The following is a 16,666-nucleotide window of genomic DNA, read 5'->3' on the forward strand; positions in this document are numbered from 1 at the left end:
AAACTTTTCTTTTCCGTTTGGTAAAAATTGCAAGTAGGGTGAAACTCAGCGTTGAAGTTGCTCGTACGCCCCCCCCCCCGCACCGCGGGGGTTGCGGGTGTTATTTACGCCACTGCCTGTAGTGTTAATAATAATTGTTGATTTTGGGTGCTATTCACTACTGGTACATTAATAGTTACAATATTATTTTTTAAACATTTTCTAATTAATAAAATATTTCTTTCCACTGTCTTACGCAGGAATTTTTCTGGAGGGACTGGAATTATAGAGGTGGGTAGTACGTAGCTGCTTTCTAGGGAGGCGGTATGCACAATATGATATTTCGTATTTTTAGAACTTTTCTCTATCAAAAATGACAATCGGAGATCATGTTAAGGGAGGTTTGCATTTACCACTCTGATTTCTCTCGAGTTCTTCACTGCCTTTTTTTTTAATATTTATTTTTTTCAAAATTTCGGAGGAGTCTGTAGCCCCACCAGCCCCCCTCCTATACGCGAGTGTTACTTTCTGAATATCTCAATGCAGACTGTTTTTGTACGCAGTTGCTCATGCTGATCTACGCTGAGCGTCATCTTGGATGATGATGTAGGTACTGTTATATCTTCTTGCAGATGTGATCTTTTAAATGCCAGTATTCAGTTCACGGAAAATTAAATTGTCAGTCCATCATGCAATGACTTACTGACTCACTCTGTAGTAGAAGAGCGAGCCCACTTGAGACAAAATTGATATACCTAATACTTTACTGTGGAGTCATTCCATGTCGAGTGGCCTAATTTAGAAGATTGTTCCTGCTCTACTGTCTTCGGTTTTGACATTTTTTTTACAGGACATAGCTTGAATATAGCCTTTTTTTGCTTGAATTGTTGTTTTAAGTCTTGAACAGATAGGCTAATCGGGACAGAACCTACAGTTTAAAGTGGAATCCGAACCACTGTGCAATGTATCTCTATCGGGTATCGAACCCGAGACCCCTTGATTACAAGGCGACGACGTTATCACTACAGTTGCATATGAAACACGTTTGGTACGTTACTGCTCTGATCAAAAACAGATAACATGCTGAAAGTTGATATTCTGGTTCATTTTTTTTTATTTAAAAGTCGATACATCCACTTCTTGCTCGAAAACGAATGTGTTTGTGAATCATTTTAGATGCGTCATAAAATATAAAACTTTTATGTGTAAAAAAAAATTGCTTACATTGCATCATTTTTTGGTTATAGGTCAATGTTTTCGACACATGAAGCAAGCAGCAGCTGTCACGGTACTTATACTCGTATATGACGAACGAGCAAGTTCCCGAGTAACAGAGTAATGCAACATGTGTATTAAATGTGAGAGATCTCATTTAAACACACGTGTTAAGATGCATTGTTTAATGCAAATGAATCAGCTCTCTTAGGACAGTTAGACGCATTCAAGTTTTCAAATGAACTCTTCAGATTTTTACTAAAACTGCTACTTTTTTCGTTTTACAAACGGTCATCAGCTTTCCCTTGCTTTTCCTTCAATTTCAACAATTTGATGTAATACGTGAGTAATTCCCACTGAACACAGACTACTGAGTTGCTAAATGTGAACTAAAGAGAAATTTTATTGCAATTCCATGAGAATTCTGGATGTTTTAACAACAGCACACAATCCATTGCGTTAACTGTGAAGATAAACTCACTGTGTTGTAAGAGCAATGCAATGTGTACAAGGGCTGCGAAAACTTATGACTAATTATGTGCAAAAGGCTGTGATCAGAAACTTGCATAATATTCCCACGATTTGAAGCATATTTATTCGATACGAAATGAAATAAAGGAAGAAAAGACAAGAGTTTGTATGGAAAGAGATTGACAATAACACCGAGTATACGTATTTCGTCCTTTCACTTGTGGAGAACGCAATTCTGTGAACAGGAAGAACTCCAACTGACTTGATAAGATTGCAAAACTCGACGCCGGTGCGAAGCCATACCTTGATCAACAACACCAGGCTCTTTTCTTGCCTTTAAATTACTCTTATATAATATTTTTTCCAGTTAAACTACCGTTCGAGCTGATACAAAAACGTTCATAAGAAAGGTGCAGGATTGTGAAATGAACAAGTCAACTACGTGTCTTCAGTGCACAGACTACCAACTCTAAATTTGATCAAAGAGTTGTGTGAGATTTCACAGAACGCAATGGCCATTGTAGCACAACCATCATGACTCTTATCTTTCAAAAAGCGATGGAGGAGTAATTTCCCAATGCAGATAACAGTAATCTTTAGCTCGTAGGTTTCATAACTGGTACAATCTAATAATTACATTCATGCACATTTCTCGTTGAGGTTGCACAGGCCACACTTCTTCACTGAATAGAAAATGATAGAGTGTACACACGTAAGAATGTTAATGGCAGAGGTAACTTTCTTTAGGGAATTGTGGGTACAGTTAAGATTCAATCTCTCGTGATATAAGAAGACACTCTATTGTTTCTTTATCTGCAGACTTGAGTGAGCATTTGTGTTCTTGTTTCAGGACCATGAGGTCTCTGGATGTAGTGGCTTGTCTGTTCCTCCTATGTTCGTCGTGTGGAGCGTCCCAGCCGCCCTCCTCGGCTACGCGGCTGGAGAAGATCATGGAAGCAATGCAGGAAGTTGGTGACGCGTTACTGGAGCTTCCAAAACAAATATGGCTGCTACCATTGCGGTTAGGTTACTTCCCAGGGATACAGGTGAGTAATAGATCAAACGTTTTACGCAACACATAGTGCATATTTTCTGGAAGAAGAGTACAACTAGTTTAGTTGCCACGCATAATTTCTAATAAACTAGCCGATTACGCGGCGTCTTTCTCTCTCTCTCTCTCTCTCTCAAATGTCATCATGAATGTCACCAATTAGCTTAGCAACCAGTGACGGATTAACGTGGGTGCTATTGGTGCTGCAGCATTAGGCCCATTCCTGAAATAGGCCCAGATGAAAACAGAAAAGAATTTTCCGAAAGCTGAACAGTTTTCATTTGCTATATTAACCTGAAAATAAATCTTAGAATGAAATTTGGAGCCCCAATTTCGGACGCTTAGACACAGCTTTACTTATTATACAGATACTATTATTCCTTGCGCTGTGACGTAACTATAACATCGTTGTGTTTATTGTTCACCGAAGATTTCAAGTTAATGCTATCAGCATGCAGCATCAGGCCCAATTTCGTCTTAACCCGGCCCTGTTAGCGACCCCGAAAACTATGGATTCGACACTAATATTGGTCGTTTTCGATTATTTTTACATGTCACCCCTTACCATCCTCACCCCTAGGGGTGCCAGGGGTGTCCTATCCCCACAGTATTTCCACAGAGTAAGTAATTTACTTACTCTGTGGTATTTCCTTCCAGATTGTAAGTCACATGTGCACCAAGTTTGGTTGAAATTGCTCCAGACGTTCGAGAGTTATGCGGGAACAAACATACATACATATATACACACATACCTCCATTATATATATATATATATATATATATATATATATATATATATATATATATATATATACGTAATAAATAATATATATATATATATATAAATAATATAAACATAACAATCGCGGGGGATAATTAATCATAGCTTACCGAGGAGGCGATCTGCCAGACCCACGACCTCTTGTTTTTCAATTTTACAACTGTGACTATTTTTATTAAAAAAATTAGAAAATATATTACCTTGTTCCCTATGGTGTTCTCAATGTTTCTGTATTACTTTAGTTCATAAAATTATAAAGGTAATTTGTTTTAGGATGCAAAATTCAGTACCTCCACCCCTGGGATGTGTGTTCCGACGTGACACTCATGCCAGTGACAGTGTACTATTTATTGCTAATTATGATAATTTTTGTAATTATTATAATTACTATAACTGCACCTATATAAACAAAAAAACATTTATACAACATTCATATGTTTATTTTAGGTATAGTGAATGATTAAATATGTGTTTGACACTCGTGCAATAATTGGTTCTTGTTTTTTATGAATGATGGTATTTTTTATAATTATTATTATAATTATTACAAATATAATTATTATTATATAACTGCACTAAGTGTATATAAACAACAAAGGAAACAGTGATTCAAAAACAAAATGCTTTCTTGAATTTTTCTTATGAAAAATGTGTGGGCATGTGAACCCCCGTCCCTCTTCAGGTAAGTCAGTTTCTTGTACGGCACGGATAAGATAGGGTTAATGAAATATGTTCCCAGAGAGTTGTGTTAGCTCTTAGAATATTGAATTAAAAAAAAAAAAGAGTATAGGATTTGTAGTGAAACACGATGGCAAGATATAACAAAAATTACCAATAACAGGTGTGATTCTAATAAGACAATATGAAGCACGCACCTAATTATTTCTTATATTTATTCCTAGAGAGCACAGGACCCCTTGCCCCTGCTAGTCAGCTTCCCTTGCAACGTCACAAAGTCCGATCCACCGCCTACGAGCGTCCACCGGCTGAGGCCTGGCGACATCAAAGTCGTCGCGGCGCTTGGCGACAGCCTCACATCCGCTAACGGGGCGCTGGCGTACACGGAGGAGGAAACTCGTCTCAACTACAGGGGACTTTCCGCCATGGGAGGTAAGCTATCATCAATGCTCAAATCTTTTGGTATGTGTGTGTTTACATATAAACTCGGAACTAAACTACGAATTATGAACATTGCAAGTAGAGCATAAAGAAACTTCATTTTGCATAAATACGTACATTTTTCAACTGTCTTAATGTTTGCCTATAAACAAATACAATAAAAAATATTTTCAAAATCTTTGCCTTTGCTATAGATTTAAGATACGTGAATGTATTGCTATGTAACTGAGACTTCAGATACAGTATGTAACATTGTTATTCGTACACATAGAATTTCCGAGGAAAAAACGTCATATCTACTAGTAAATATAATCATTTTCGTATGTAACTGGAAATTAATGTTAATGAAGGTTTCACCAACAAATGTCAATAAAAATGTATGTTCAAAGTGTATAAACAGAGCGTATAATTTGTGTGAGAAGAGAAAACCACGCTGTTTCATGCAACATTGTTATTCGTACAGGCAAGAGTTTCAATCTTCCTCGCATACAGCGCCACCGCTATTCGGGCGATTTCGTGCAGTTTGCAACTTCGTAACAAGTTTGAACATGCAGCCGCGCTCCACGTCAAGTGGAATGCTGGCGTAGGTATTGTTGTAGGCCTATCGTCTATCTATCAGCGTGTTCGAAATGGACAAGGTGAGGGAACGTAGTTCCGATCTGAAGGATGTTGTTATAAATTTGACCCTTAGAGGTTATTCGTTAAGAAAAATTGGACAAACAGTCAATAAATCACACTCCACAGTTCAATACATAGTAAACAAATTTAGAGACGAAGGTTCAAAACCCCCGACTAAGTGTTCCACAGTTACGACCGTTAGTACAAAATGTTACTGGCAAGATGATGTCCGATCAAACTGTCCGACGTGCCTTGTGGAAGCATGGATATAATGGCAGAATACCACGAAAGAGGCCGTATGTAAATAAGGTGAATCGCAGGAATAGACTTTCATTCGCAATAGAGCACATCCACAAGGACCAGGAACTTTGGGATAGTGTCATATGGTCAGACGAGTCCAAGATTAATATATACTGGTCAGATGGGATAAATAGGGTCTGGAGAAAATCAAATAAAGACAATGATCACATTAACACAGTTCCAACAGTTAAACACGGTGGTGGGTCATTATTGATTTGGGGCTGTATGTCGTCCAAAGGTGTTGGCACCATCCAGTTTATTGATGGTATCATGGAAGCATATGTCTATTTGGACATATTGAAGAACAATGTAACGCAGAGTGCCCAAAAAATGGACATGCCGCCTATCAACAGATTCCAACAAGACAATGACAGTAAGCATAAGGCGCGAGTTCACATGAATTGGCTAATATGGAATGTGCCCAAACTACTACAACACCAGCTCAAAGTCATGACTTAAATCCCATTGAGCATTTTATGGGCAACTTTGAAGAGGCGAGTCTATAAAGCAGGCGTCAAGTCCAAACAAGAGTTGAAAACTGTTGTGCAAGCCGAGTGGAATAAAATAAGCTCTGAAACATGTCGGAAACTGCTTAATTCTATGAAGAACAGGTGTCAAGCAGTAATTAAAACCAAAGGATACGCATCAAAGTATTAGAACTGTCAGTCAATTTGCTCTGAATATACTTTTTTCTTTTATATTATTAAGTGTACGAATAGAAAAGTTGTATAAAAAATGGCATGTTTCTCTTTCAGTTTCATTTAATTTATTATTGTCATTGGTTATACAGAATTTGGGTAAGATTTTATGTTCGTAATGATATTAGTTATTTAATGTAAAGAAACAATTTCAAAAGAGTGTATTTCCTTTCAGATATTAAAGCATTTTCTTGGAAAATCCGTGTGTACGAATAAGAATGTTACATACTGTATGATTTTAGGACCACTAGAAAATCCGAAGTTATTCCACATGCTGCAATATTAAGACCATTTTTAGCAACTGCATTTTCAGAACCTTGCCTCCTTCAAAAAACACTAACTTGTACGGTAATTTTGCACCGCTCTACATAATTCTTTTAAAAAATTGTACCTTTCTCCAATTTGAAAAAAATATAGCTCAAATTGAAAATACAATTAATGTTAATTTTGCCAAAAACTGATTTTTATAAGCTCAAACACAACATTTGGAAAGTTGTGTCTACTCAGAAAAATTCAGACCTCATAATATCAAGTTCCATTTTGGCCAAAAATTCAAATCAACTGTTTTGCTTATTCGTACGCGATTTTTTTATCAATTGAAAGAATACAAACATTTAATTTGTGTCGCGACATTTTATAAAAGTCGTGGTTCAAAATGCCCAACTGGAATAAATATATTTTTGTCTCTTCAGTGTCCTTGGGAAGAGCGAGTGCCAAGTTAAAGAAGGAAAAAGTACGTGACACAGTCGACATACTGTGCACATTTATCATTACAGTTGTCATTTCACCCAAAAGAGTAGGATAAAAGATAAAATGAACGAAATAGTAGTGATGGACAATTTACCTTGTTAATACTTATGTGCATGCACAGTACTCGAACTGAAAAGCTAGGGAATCCCTCCCCCTTTCTTTCTGAATTTTCTTTCGCGAAGCCAAAATCCTGGGTATGTCACTGATTTCATCTTCTGCAGACACAACTTCGCAAACACCTCTACAAATGACGCGACATTGCTCTTTGCTTTCTTTTGTTCATTTCTGAAGCCAATTTGCAATGTTGATGTTCTGCACTTTCTCTTGCACACAACGCTTCTTCGCTTTCTCTGCTTCCTACGTTTTATGCAGACACGGTCCTTCTTTATCCATCGTTGCCAGGCCCTAGCATTCGAAAAGGCTTTTTGTTTCTCTTGTACATTCAGGCAGCCTGCTGGCAGACGTAACATGCGAGAAAGTTACGAGACCAATCACTAAGATGTCATGAAGAGGTGTTTCAGTAACATCTTGCAACCTGTTATTGCTTTTATGAGGCAGATAAACAAACGAGAACTGGTTTTCAAAAGGTACAAGTCGTCCCATCCATTACCGCAGTTTGTTTGTGAACGGTACCTGTTATGCAATGGTATAGTACATCCTAATAAACGATCGGTGTGCACTTGTGCAAAAGTACAGTACAACAAATAAAGTTCATGCAAGAAAGCACATATTACGGATTAATAAAAGTAAAATGCTATTCGAATATACGCTACGTAACTGAACTATTTATTGTCATACCAGGTGTGCCGGTTAATAATTCTTAATTGATCCGAAAGAAAACAAGTGTATATGGGGAGAAAGGTAACAAATGCTTTATTCAAAGTCTGCGCCATCGCTAGCTATACATTGTGGCCATCTGTCCGTCAAATTGTGTATGCTCTTCCAGAAAAATCGTTCACATTTTGAGGTGATCCAGTCAGCAAGCCATTGTTCGACATCTTCGTAATTGTTGAAGTGTTGCTGGGAAAGTGAGTGAGACATCGATGAAAACAAGTGGTAGTCCGAAGGGGCTAAGTCTGGTGAGTATGGCGGGTGGGGCAAGAAATCCCAGCCAAGTGCAGAAATGGTGTCTCTGACGCCTTTCGCTGTGTGTGATGAGGCGTTGTCGTACTGCAAAATCACTTTTCCGTGTCTTGTCGCCCAATCTGGCGACAATGTAGATCAATGCATGGTTCAAATTGATGAGTTGTTGACGGTAGCGAACGGCATTCACTGTTTCACCTGGTTTCAGAAGCTCATGATACACCACACCCTTCTGATCCCACCAAATGCACAACACTGTCTTCCTTCCGAAGCGATTCGGTTTTGCGGTCGATGTTGAAGATTGTCCTGGGTCAACCCATGACTTTTTGCGTTTTGAGTTCTCGAAGTAGATCCATTTTTTGTCCCCAGTCACTATCCGATGCAAGAAAGACTTTCTTTCATGCCGAGAAAGCAACACTTCACACACCGTTTTTCGCTTTTCCATTTGTCTCTCGTTCAGATGATGTGGGACACATTTTCCTGCCTTCTGGATCTTTCCCATGGCATGAAGACCATTAGATATGGTTTGGCGACCAACATTTAACTTCTATGCCAGTAGTTGTTGCGTTTGCGTAACGTCATCGTCCAACATTGCTTGCAATTTGGCGTCTTGGAATTTTTTCGGATGGCCAGGGCGATCTTTGTCTTTCAAGTCGAAATGACCACTTTTGAATCGTCGAAACCAACGCGTCTTGCATTAGGACATTGTCACCGTACGTTTCCACAAGGATACGATGGCTTTCACTCGCGTTTTTCTTTTGATTGAACAAGAAAAGCAGGACGTGTCGCACATGCTCTTTATTTGGTTTGAAGGTCAACATGTTTCCCAAACAAACCCAATATCACTATCACTCGCACTCGGTTGCACATCCATGGCGTTTTGACAGGTACCGTCCTGGCAACACACTGACGTAACAGTTGAGACTGTGCACCAACCCTTGCTTCCAGCGCCATCCAGCGACGAAATTAAGAATTATTAACCGGAACACCTACTACATACGTAGCAAATAGGGAACGAAACCAAAATCTAACTCTTGCTTTTAAGAACAAGCAAAAAAACTTTGCCATTCATTTCTTTAGACGTCATATTGCGTTTATGAACTGAAATTTCTAATTTCATAACTCAAAGTATTAACTCTTTACGTGTTACACTTATTTTTCTTGATACTCGTGTGCAGACAATATTGATATATACAAAATAACTTTATTAATAATCTCTCTGAAAGTGATTCTCCAACAAAGTGGAGTTTCCGAAGGGGGGAGGGAGGATGAGAATAGTAACACACGTCAAAGTTCTGTAATGAAACGAATGAAACCTGTAATAATCATCGTAAAAGTAAGTGGGTGACTTTCAGCAAATTACTTCAGCAATCCAATATGGCAAAAACATTCAAATAGCTCACATACAAAAAAATAGTATGAAATAAACCATATGGATGATGCAATATTTTTGTATATCGGCCGACAATAAAATATTCAATGGATAGTGAAAATAACATATATCGATAATACATACAGCAATTATTATTTATATATATATATATATATATATATATATATATATATATATATATACGAGGGCCATCCGGAAAGTAGTACCCGTTTTTTAATTTTTTTTAAAAAACTAACAAATATTTATTGAAAAAACTTTGTAATTTTTAACAACAAACTTTAAACTACTTCTCTACATAGTCACCATGTACATTTAAGCATTTGTCATATCGTGTGAAGAGTATTTGCAAGCCAACTTCATATTCCTCTGCCGCCAGTCCACTGAGAAAAGTACTCACCCCTTCTTTGAGTTCCTCATCACTGGGAAAGTTCTTTCCTCCCAAAAAGTCCTTTAGATTTGTGAAGAGATGAAAATCTGAATCAATTTCATGAAGAATTGTTCGTGAAACATCAGAGAACTGTTCACTGATTTCATCCAGTGTGACGCGCCGATCGTTCTTGATGAATTCGTCAACTGCACTCAGCAGTTCGTCCGTAATGACATAAGGTCGTCCTGAATATTCGTTATCATCCCAGAGTTAAAGTTTCGATACCAGCTCCGAACAGACGACTCATCAATAACATTGTCTCCATAAATATCTTTTAATTGCCGGTGAATATCACATGGTTGCACATTCCTAGCGCTGAGAAATCTGATCACAGCCCTAACTTCACAAGTGGCGGCGTTTTCAATTTTTTGAAACATTGTAAACACTCGCACAAACAATAACTACAATGACAGCGCTAAGAAACTTCGCACACACTGAGCAGACAGTCAACTGAAGTAGTTTGACCTTGAGCGGCGGCTACTCGCGTCACTAGCGCTCCACACGGCGCGAACGGGTACTACTTTCTGGATGACCCTCGTATATATAAATATATATTATATCGATGAAATCTAAACACATACACAGAATACAATATACTTTCAAATCCAATACTTTCGACCAAGCTTCACTTAGAAAATTACTTCCAATTTAGAGAATTCACACTGAAGCGAAACTTAAGGATTTCAACAGTGGCATGCAGGCTTGCGTGGCCTGTCATTTTGCTACAGTGTGAAACATTGCTGTTTATTTGCTCCTTCCTAATTGACATGTTGCCACTTTGTTGTGAAACCTCCCTTAGAGTGAAAAATCATTCAATACTTTATGACAGAATTTGCCACAGCTTTGGTTTGGTACATTGGATGTAAGGATTGGTTAAAAATGGCGGTGATACAAGCGTTTTAATGACTCGTTGAAATGGTCGGTAAAAGTGATGAGTGTCTGATGACTATACCTCGGATTTTAGGTTTTTTTACCTATTGTTTCCTTTACAAGTATGTAAGAAGTAATAAGTTATGGCAGCATTTCGTTAAAAAACGCAACAATTGATGAAGTTTTATAGCGCCTAAAAGACATGTTTTCCTTGTTAGAACCTATTTTAGATATATGCGCCTAAATCAAGCCTTTGTTTTAGGTTTTCATATATTTTTAAAGGTTTTACAGGATCTTTATGTCACATAGATACATTTGCTCACGAAAAAATTCAATGAAGAACGTGTTTGAAACATACTCTGTCGATTTCCCTTCCTCCAAGTCCATGGTGATTTTTCAATGCTCTAAACAAAGCAAAATGTCTGGTGCCACTGTTACGACCATCCCAAGTGGTGTGGTCTTGCTAACTTTCCCGTCACTTCGGAGCTTTGTGGCATTCACGCCTTGCAAACTAACATTTCAGCATTGAAGTTAGCACCACTGACTATGTTTTTGTTGAAAGATTATTTTCAGCATATAAGATGATCCTCACAGACAAAATTGCGGGGTTTGACTGTGGATAATATGAAAAAGATTGTTGCCTTAGCCTACTATACGGCGAAGAATGGATTATAATAGCAAATTTCCAATGGTATGTTCTGCCATCGCCGTAGGGTTAGGCAACACAGACAACGTTATGCAAGATAGTTCGTACTTCAGGATATAGGTGTCCCATTTTCACTGCCGGTGACTATACCTAATCAGCAATTTTCAGGAATTTTGAACTATTTCAAGTTTTTTGAACGTACTTCAGGATTTATCGAGCCTAACTTAAGTTTTTTAGGACTTATTTTATAATTTTAGAACCTATTTTAAGGTTTTTCGAACCTATTTTAGGATTTTTAGAGCCTATTTTAGGAACCTGAAAGCACACTTTTTAGAATCTAAAAATCCGAGGTCTAGTGATGACATGAATTGAGCGATTAACTTGTAGTAAACCCCGGTTCTCTCTTTGGCAGGAGGTCAAGGCAACTGGAGGAAGTACCTAACGCTGCCTAACATTCTGAAGGTCTTCAATCCAAACCTTGTGGGTTACGCCCTGGGGACGGTGGAGTCCAACAACCCTGGAGCGGGATTCAATGTTGCTGAGAACGGAGCTCTGGACGACGAACTCCTCCACCAGGCGAAGAAGGTGGTGCAGAGGATAAAGAAGAACCCCTTCATAAATTTTGACACCGACTGGAAGGTAAGTCTTCAACATACTCGTAGATACATTACTGGTATAGATATCTCTAGAGAAAGTCAACCAGAGTAGGAATGATACACAAACAAGACGAGACCGAGATTTTGGTCTCGTTCGAGACTTCAGTACGATTTTTGAAAAATGTACATTAACCATATTTACCTTATTGTCCCTCACCGTGGCCTTGCAGACTAAGGTGTCATGCTTTGGGCCCCGCGACGAGCGCAGGTTCGAGTCTCTTGGGTGAAGGGTAACAACTTTTCTCCACAGATTTCGGCCTGTGTATGGGACCGGTGGCCACCCACCATCGTGAGGAAATTTGGGAGCTACGACTAGCGGGTTCGTTGTGCTGACCGCACCCCGAAACTGGTACGATGATCTCCCACCTCGGTAGGTGGGAGAGAGGCCGTCAGTCGGTAGGTAGGTGCTGGCCCTCACGGGCTGTTGCGCCACTGGTAAATATGTTACACTTACTTTACTATTCGGCTTTTTCAGGCATACGAAATGCATATGTATCTGATTATCGCAGTGCCAAAGTCAGTATATTAGTGCTGACTGTAAGCCTGCGCCTCCTGGTTGCATATATTCAAGATAAAATTCAATTTCTTGAGGTCTTCTGTCGTCGAAACGAGGCGTGAAATAAAACAACTTTATTAAGATCAGTTGTTTGCCTTCATGAGCTTTATACGGCTGTGGTCATTTGTGGCACCCTGTATATGCAGCTCATACTACATATTCGAGACTTGTCCTTGGAGGCCTAGACGAGAACGAGATGGATGTTTATAAATCCAAACGGGATAGACATTTACAACCCTAGACAAGACCAAGACACTACCAAGTCCGCTTCGTCTCCCTGACCTGGAGTGAGAGACAATCTGGCTCTTGTTTCGAGACGAGATCGAGTCCACAATCTCAAAATGAAAACAAGAATGAAGGCAGACCGTTTGAGAATTCTCGAGACTTAGAACAAGAGAATGTCTGTACAATCGATTGATTGATTGAGTTGGTGTTTTAAGTTCACTTTATGCACAGCAAGGCTAATCGGGACTGGACCTACAGTTTAAAGTGGAATCCGAATCACTACGTGCCTCCACCGGGTATCGAACCCGGGATCCCTTGATTACAAGGCAACGACGCTACCACTGCGCCATCTCGGAGGCCCTTCTGTACAATCGAAATTAAGATTTACTGTCTTACACGCTACTAAATTAGGATGTAAGGTAAGGTGCATGAAAAGCTTGCATAAAATTTAAGTAAGCGATTATTCAGATATATCATGGTGTAATATATATAATATATGTATGTGTGTGTTTGTGTGTACACACATATACACATCGAAGCAAGACCGTGAACGAGTCAGGCTTCTCGAAACGACATTTTGCGAAGTCTTCGCTCGTCACCATCCTTTGAATTAACATGAAACGAGAGGAGAAGGATCCGGGTCACATACGTCAATTGGCATCAACAATAGCCAACTGACAAAACTGAACGCTTTATGACAAATGAAAATCAAATCTAAGTTACCTTTACCTTGCGAAAAAGCAGCTGTTGCAATCGCAAGATTTTCAGGCTTGTCACGTGGCACAAACAATACGATATTTCTTAAAATAACACGATATCGGCTATAATCCCGAAATATCAATTAAAGAAGTTTTCCTCTACGATATTTTTTTAGATATACCTCCCATATTTTGATATTTTTATTATGAATTAATTACCTTGGCGTGAATGGGTGAGTAACTGACAACAGTGCAAATCAGCGAAGAGTTCTACTTCGTTTCTCCTCAGCCCTCACTTTATATTCCAGCTGGAAATGCCAACCTCTGTGGCGGAGGGGTTAGCAGCACAGGGAGCTACGACGCCATGGGTACCAGGTTCGAATCCCGGCCTGGGCAAGGGTGTTCTCTGAGTGCACTTTTATCAATTTCATCACATCACCACTCGCTCTTATCTTCTCGATTAGCCAACAGTGACAGAAAAGCGAAGTAAAATAAACCAATGAATCAATAAATACAGCTGAAAATATACACACCGCTTGACAGAATTCTTTTTCGGCAGGTTTTTGCAAAAGAACTAAGACCCCTTAGTCTAAATAGGATAAGCAACAATAATTGATCCTAAGTTCTCGCACATCCCCACACTGCACGTCAAAAATTTTCCTCCAATGGTATTGGTGAGCTCGTACAAGAAGGTACGGTTCTTTCACGGGATGGTGCGTGGCAGCCTTTCACCTGTCCTGTACGTGTGTTGGAGAAACACACCCGGCTTACTTGCCTGATCTAGCACCTGCAGACTTTTCACCGTTCCCTGCACGCAAGATGGGCCTCTGCGGTGAGCATTTCTCAATGATGGAGGACATAAAAGCAAGCGACATCGCTGGGTTACAGTATGTACAGTCACCTGCAAAAAAAAGGGCCATCTAGATTCGGAAATGCTCGCTTCCCTCCAAGGCGTCATGTGTGTTACCTAACTCTACGGTGACAGTACAAGTTGCCATTGAAAATTTTATATTAAAATCCACTTATCGGCGTACAGTTAGGCAACACACATAACGCCTTGCAGGGAGGGCTAGCATTTCAGGATCTGGGCACAGATAAACGTATTGTACAGTCACGGACACTGCCAGGTTGGAATGAATACATAGACTTTCACTGTAATCGTTACAAACCGGCAGTGCTCGTGACTGTACGTTGTGATCTGGGTGTCTCATATTTATTGCAGGGAGCTGTACCAAGGAAGCGTTTCGGAAATATATCCAGCCAACGGAGCAAACGTGTGTGTGCAGGAAGACTACCTCGATGGTGATTAGACTGCCAATAAGGACACTTAATTCAAATGTTTTCTTGGTGAATTCCGGGAACTTTTTGAAGATACCTTGTATCATCTTGACATGAGAGTGCAGCAAAGATAACTGTAGGTGGCCTACTCCTAAAAACACGAATTTCCGCTCCTTTGAAAATGTGCGTCCAGCTTTTTGTGCGTATCTGATGGACTTTCTACAAGTTCTGCGGCCAACCTAGCCTTTTCTGCATGGCACTTCCGCGAAAGCAAATCCGTTGAATATCAGCAACTTCCTCCTCCTTTCGCTTTTGAAAGACGTCACGTGAAGAGCGTTGCATCAGTTTGCGACCGTTTCTTGCGTCGACCGTCTGAAGCTTCTCTGAGTAGCTGGGAAGAATCCAGAGTCGTCTGCTTCTCACGAACATTAACGACTTTCACCGATCTACGGCCATACTGACATTAACAATAGGTTTGTTTTCCCTTTCACTTCATGAACGCAAACTTTAAATGTCATCAATGTCATCCGGAGACTGGGTTAAATTTAGTGGGGAATATAATGGGTTGATGATATTAATTCATTACTTAATATTTTTCACTTTCTCATCTTGCTTCAGGGACCTAGTTAGACTGGTGTGTTTGGGGGGGGGAAAGGGGCAAATTTGGATATGTTATTTATATTTATTACATATTAAGCTCACACATGCGATCCTTGTGACTAATACACGTATGTAGAACGATACATTTTTAAATGATTTTTTTTAACACTTCCGTACGAACCCCCAGTACACGTGACCAGCATTGTTCATACAATGTTCAGTACTATACGATATCCTCTTCCATTTCTATATATGGAATTTTTGCGCCGGTCCTGCATTCTAGCGGGGAAAAAAATAGTTGCCTCTACTTTTGCCTCAACCCTCGTATATGATTTATGTGCCATCGTACATAGTGGTAGATTTCAAATAGGCCCCTCTCTCTCTTTTTCTTTCTCTTAGAGAGAGAAATAGCGAGCTCTCTCTATTTCTCTTTCCCCCTCTCTCTCTTTCTTTTCTCCTCTCGGGAGAGAGAGATAGAGAGAGAGAGGCCTATATATGTATATGTGTACACGTGTGGGTGTTCACAATTTTTTCGAATACTTACTAAAGGCACATCATTAAGTTTATATTCAACTTTGTCTATAGTGGAACCACAAGCAAAGTAACCTGCGCAGACCCGCGACTCCTGTGCACCGTACTCCCGCGTGGAAGGGAGGGGGAGAGTGGACCATGCTTCCTTATGGCCAGAGCTGAACGGAGGAAGAGAAAGCTGCGCGAGGACTTTTCGTCCAAGGTTATTCCTTGTGGTCGCTCTATAGTGATATCCCAAAAATTGCCAATAACTAAAAAACGAAAGTGAATATGATGTACAGAAAGTTTTCTGAAGTAAATAATCTGGAGTTTTCTTTAAAAATAGAAAAGTAAAATTTTTCCTCTAAGTCCTGAAAAGTTTTGGGGGCCGCGTGTAAATTTCGGGGGGGGGGGGCAGTATCCTCTGTTCACTCCTTAAGGACGTCATTGTCTTGCTTACTTTTCTCATTGTTGTATGCACGTGCCTAGCCAGAATTTATTTTCGGGAGGGGGGCAACCTTAGATAAGAAAACCTGGGTAAAATAAACTGAAATAACATTTTACAATCCAACTTTGGCTAGAATGTTATCGAAAACATTACACTCCCAAAACCGAAAGTTTACAACTTTTGTGGTGTTTTATACAGGATACCTACAAAATGCGTGTTGAAATTTGCGAAAAAACCCACTAAATATCAGGTAAATTACTGCATTTGCATCATTTTGCGACTAAATATGCATGA

At 39.4% G+C, this 16,666-nt stretch overlaps 1 protein-coding gene across 1 annotated transcript in view; it reads left to right on the top strand.

Moving 5' to 3' along the window:
- The window catches only part of LOC145995275 (phospholipase B1, membrane-associated-like), a 43,393-nt gene that overhangs the window by 13,620 nt on the left and 13,107 nt on the right, over nt 1-16,666 (top strand). Inside the window, exons 2-4 of the mRNA XM_083131861.1 lie at nt 2,516-2,711; nt 4,400-4,607; nt 11,814-12,040. Coding sequence (XP_082987987.1) covers nt 2,520-2,711; nt 4,400-4,607; nt 11,814-12,040 — 627 coding nt within the window. The 5' untranslated portion in view covers nt 2,516-2,519. The remainder of the gene's footprint in view (nt 1-2,515; nt 2,712-4,399; nt 4,608-11,813; nt 12,041-16,666) is intronic.

This window comes from Lepisma saccharinum, chromosome 11 (assembly GCF_977018435.1).
Source record: "Lepisma saccharinum chromosome 11, izLepSacc3.1, whole genome shotgun sequence".
Taxonomy (NCBI): domain Eukaryota; kingdom Metazoa; phylum Arthropoda; class Insecta; order Zygentoma; family Lepismatidae; genus Lepisma; species Lepisma saccharinum.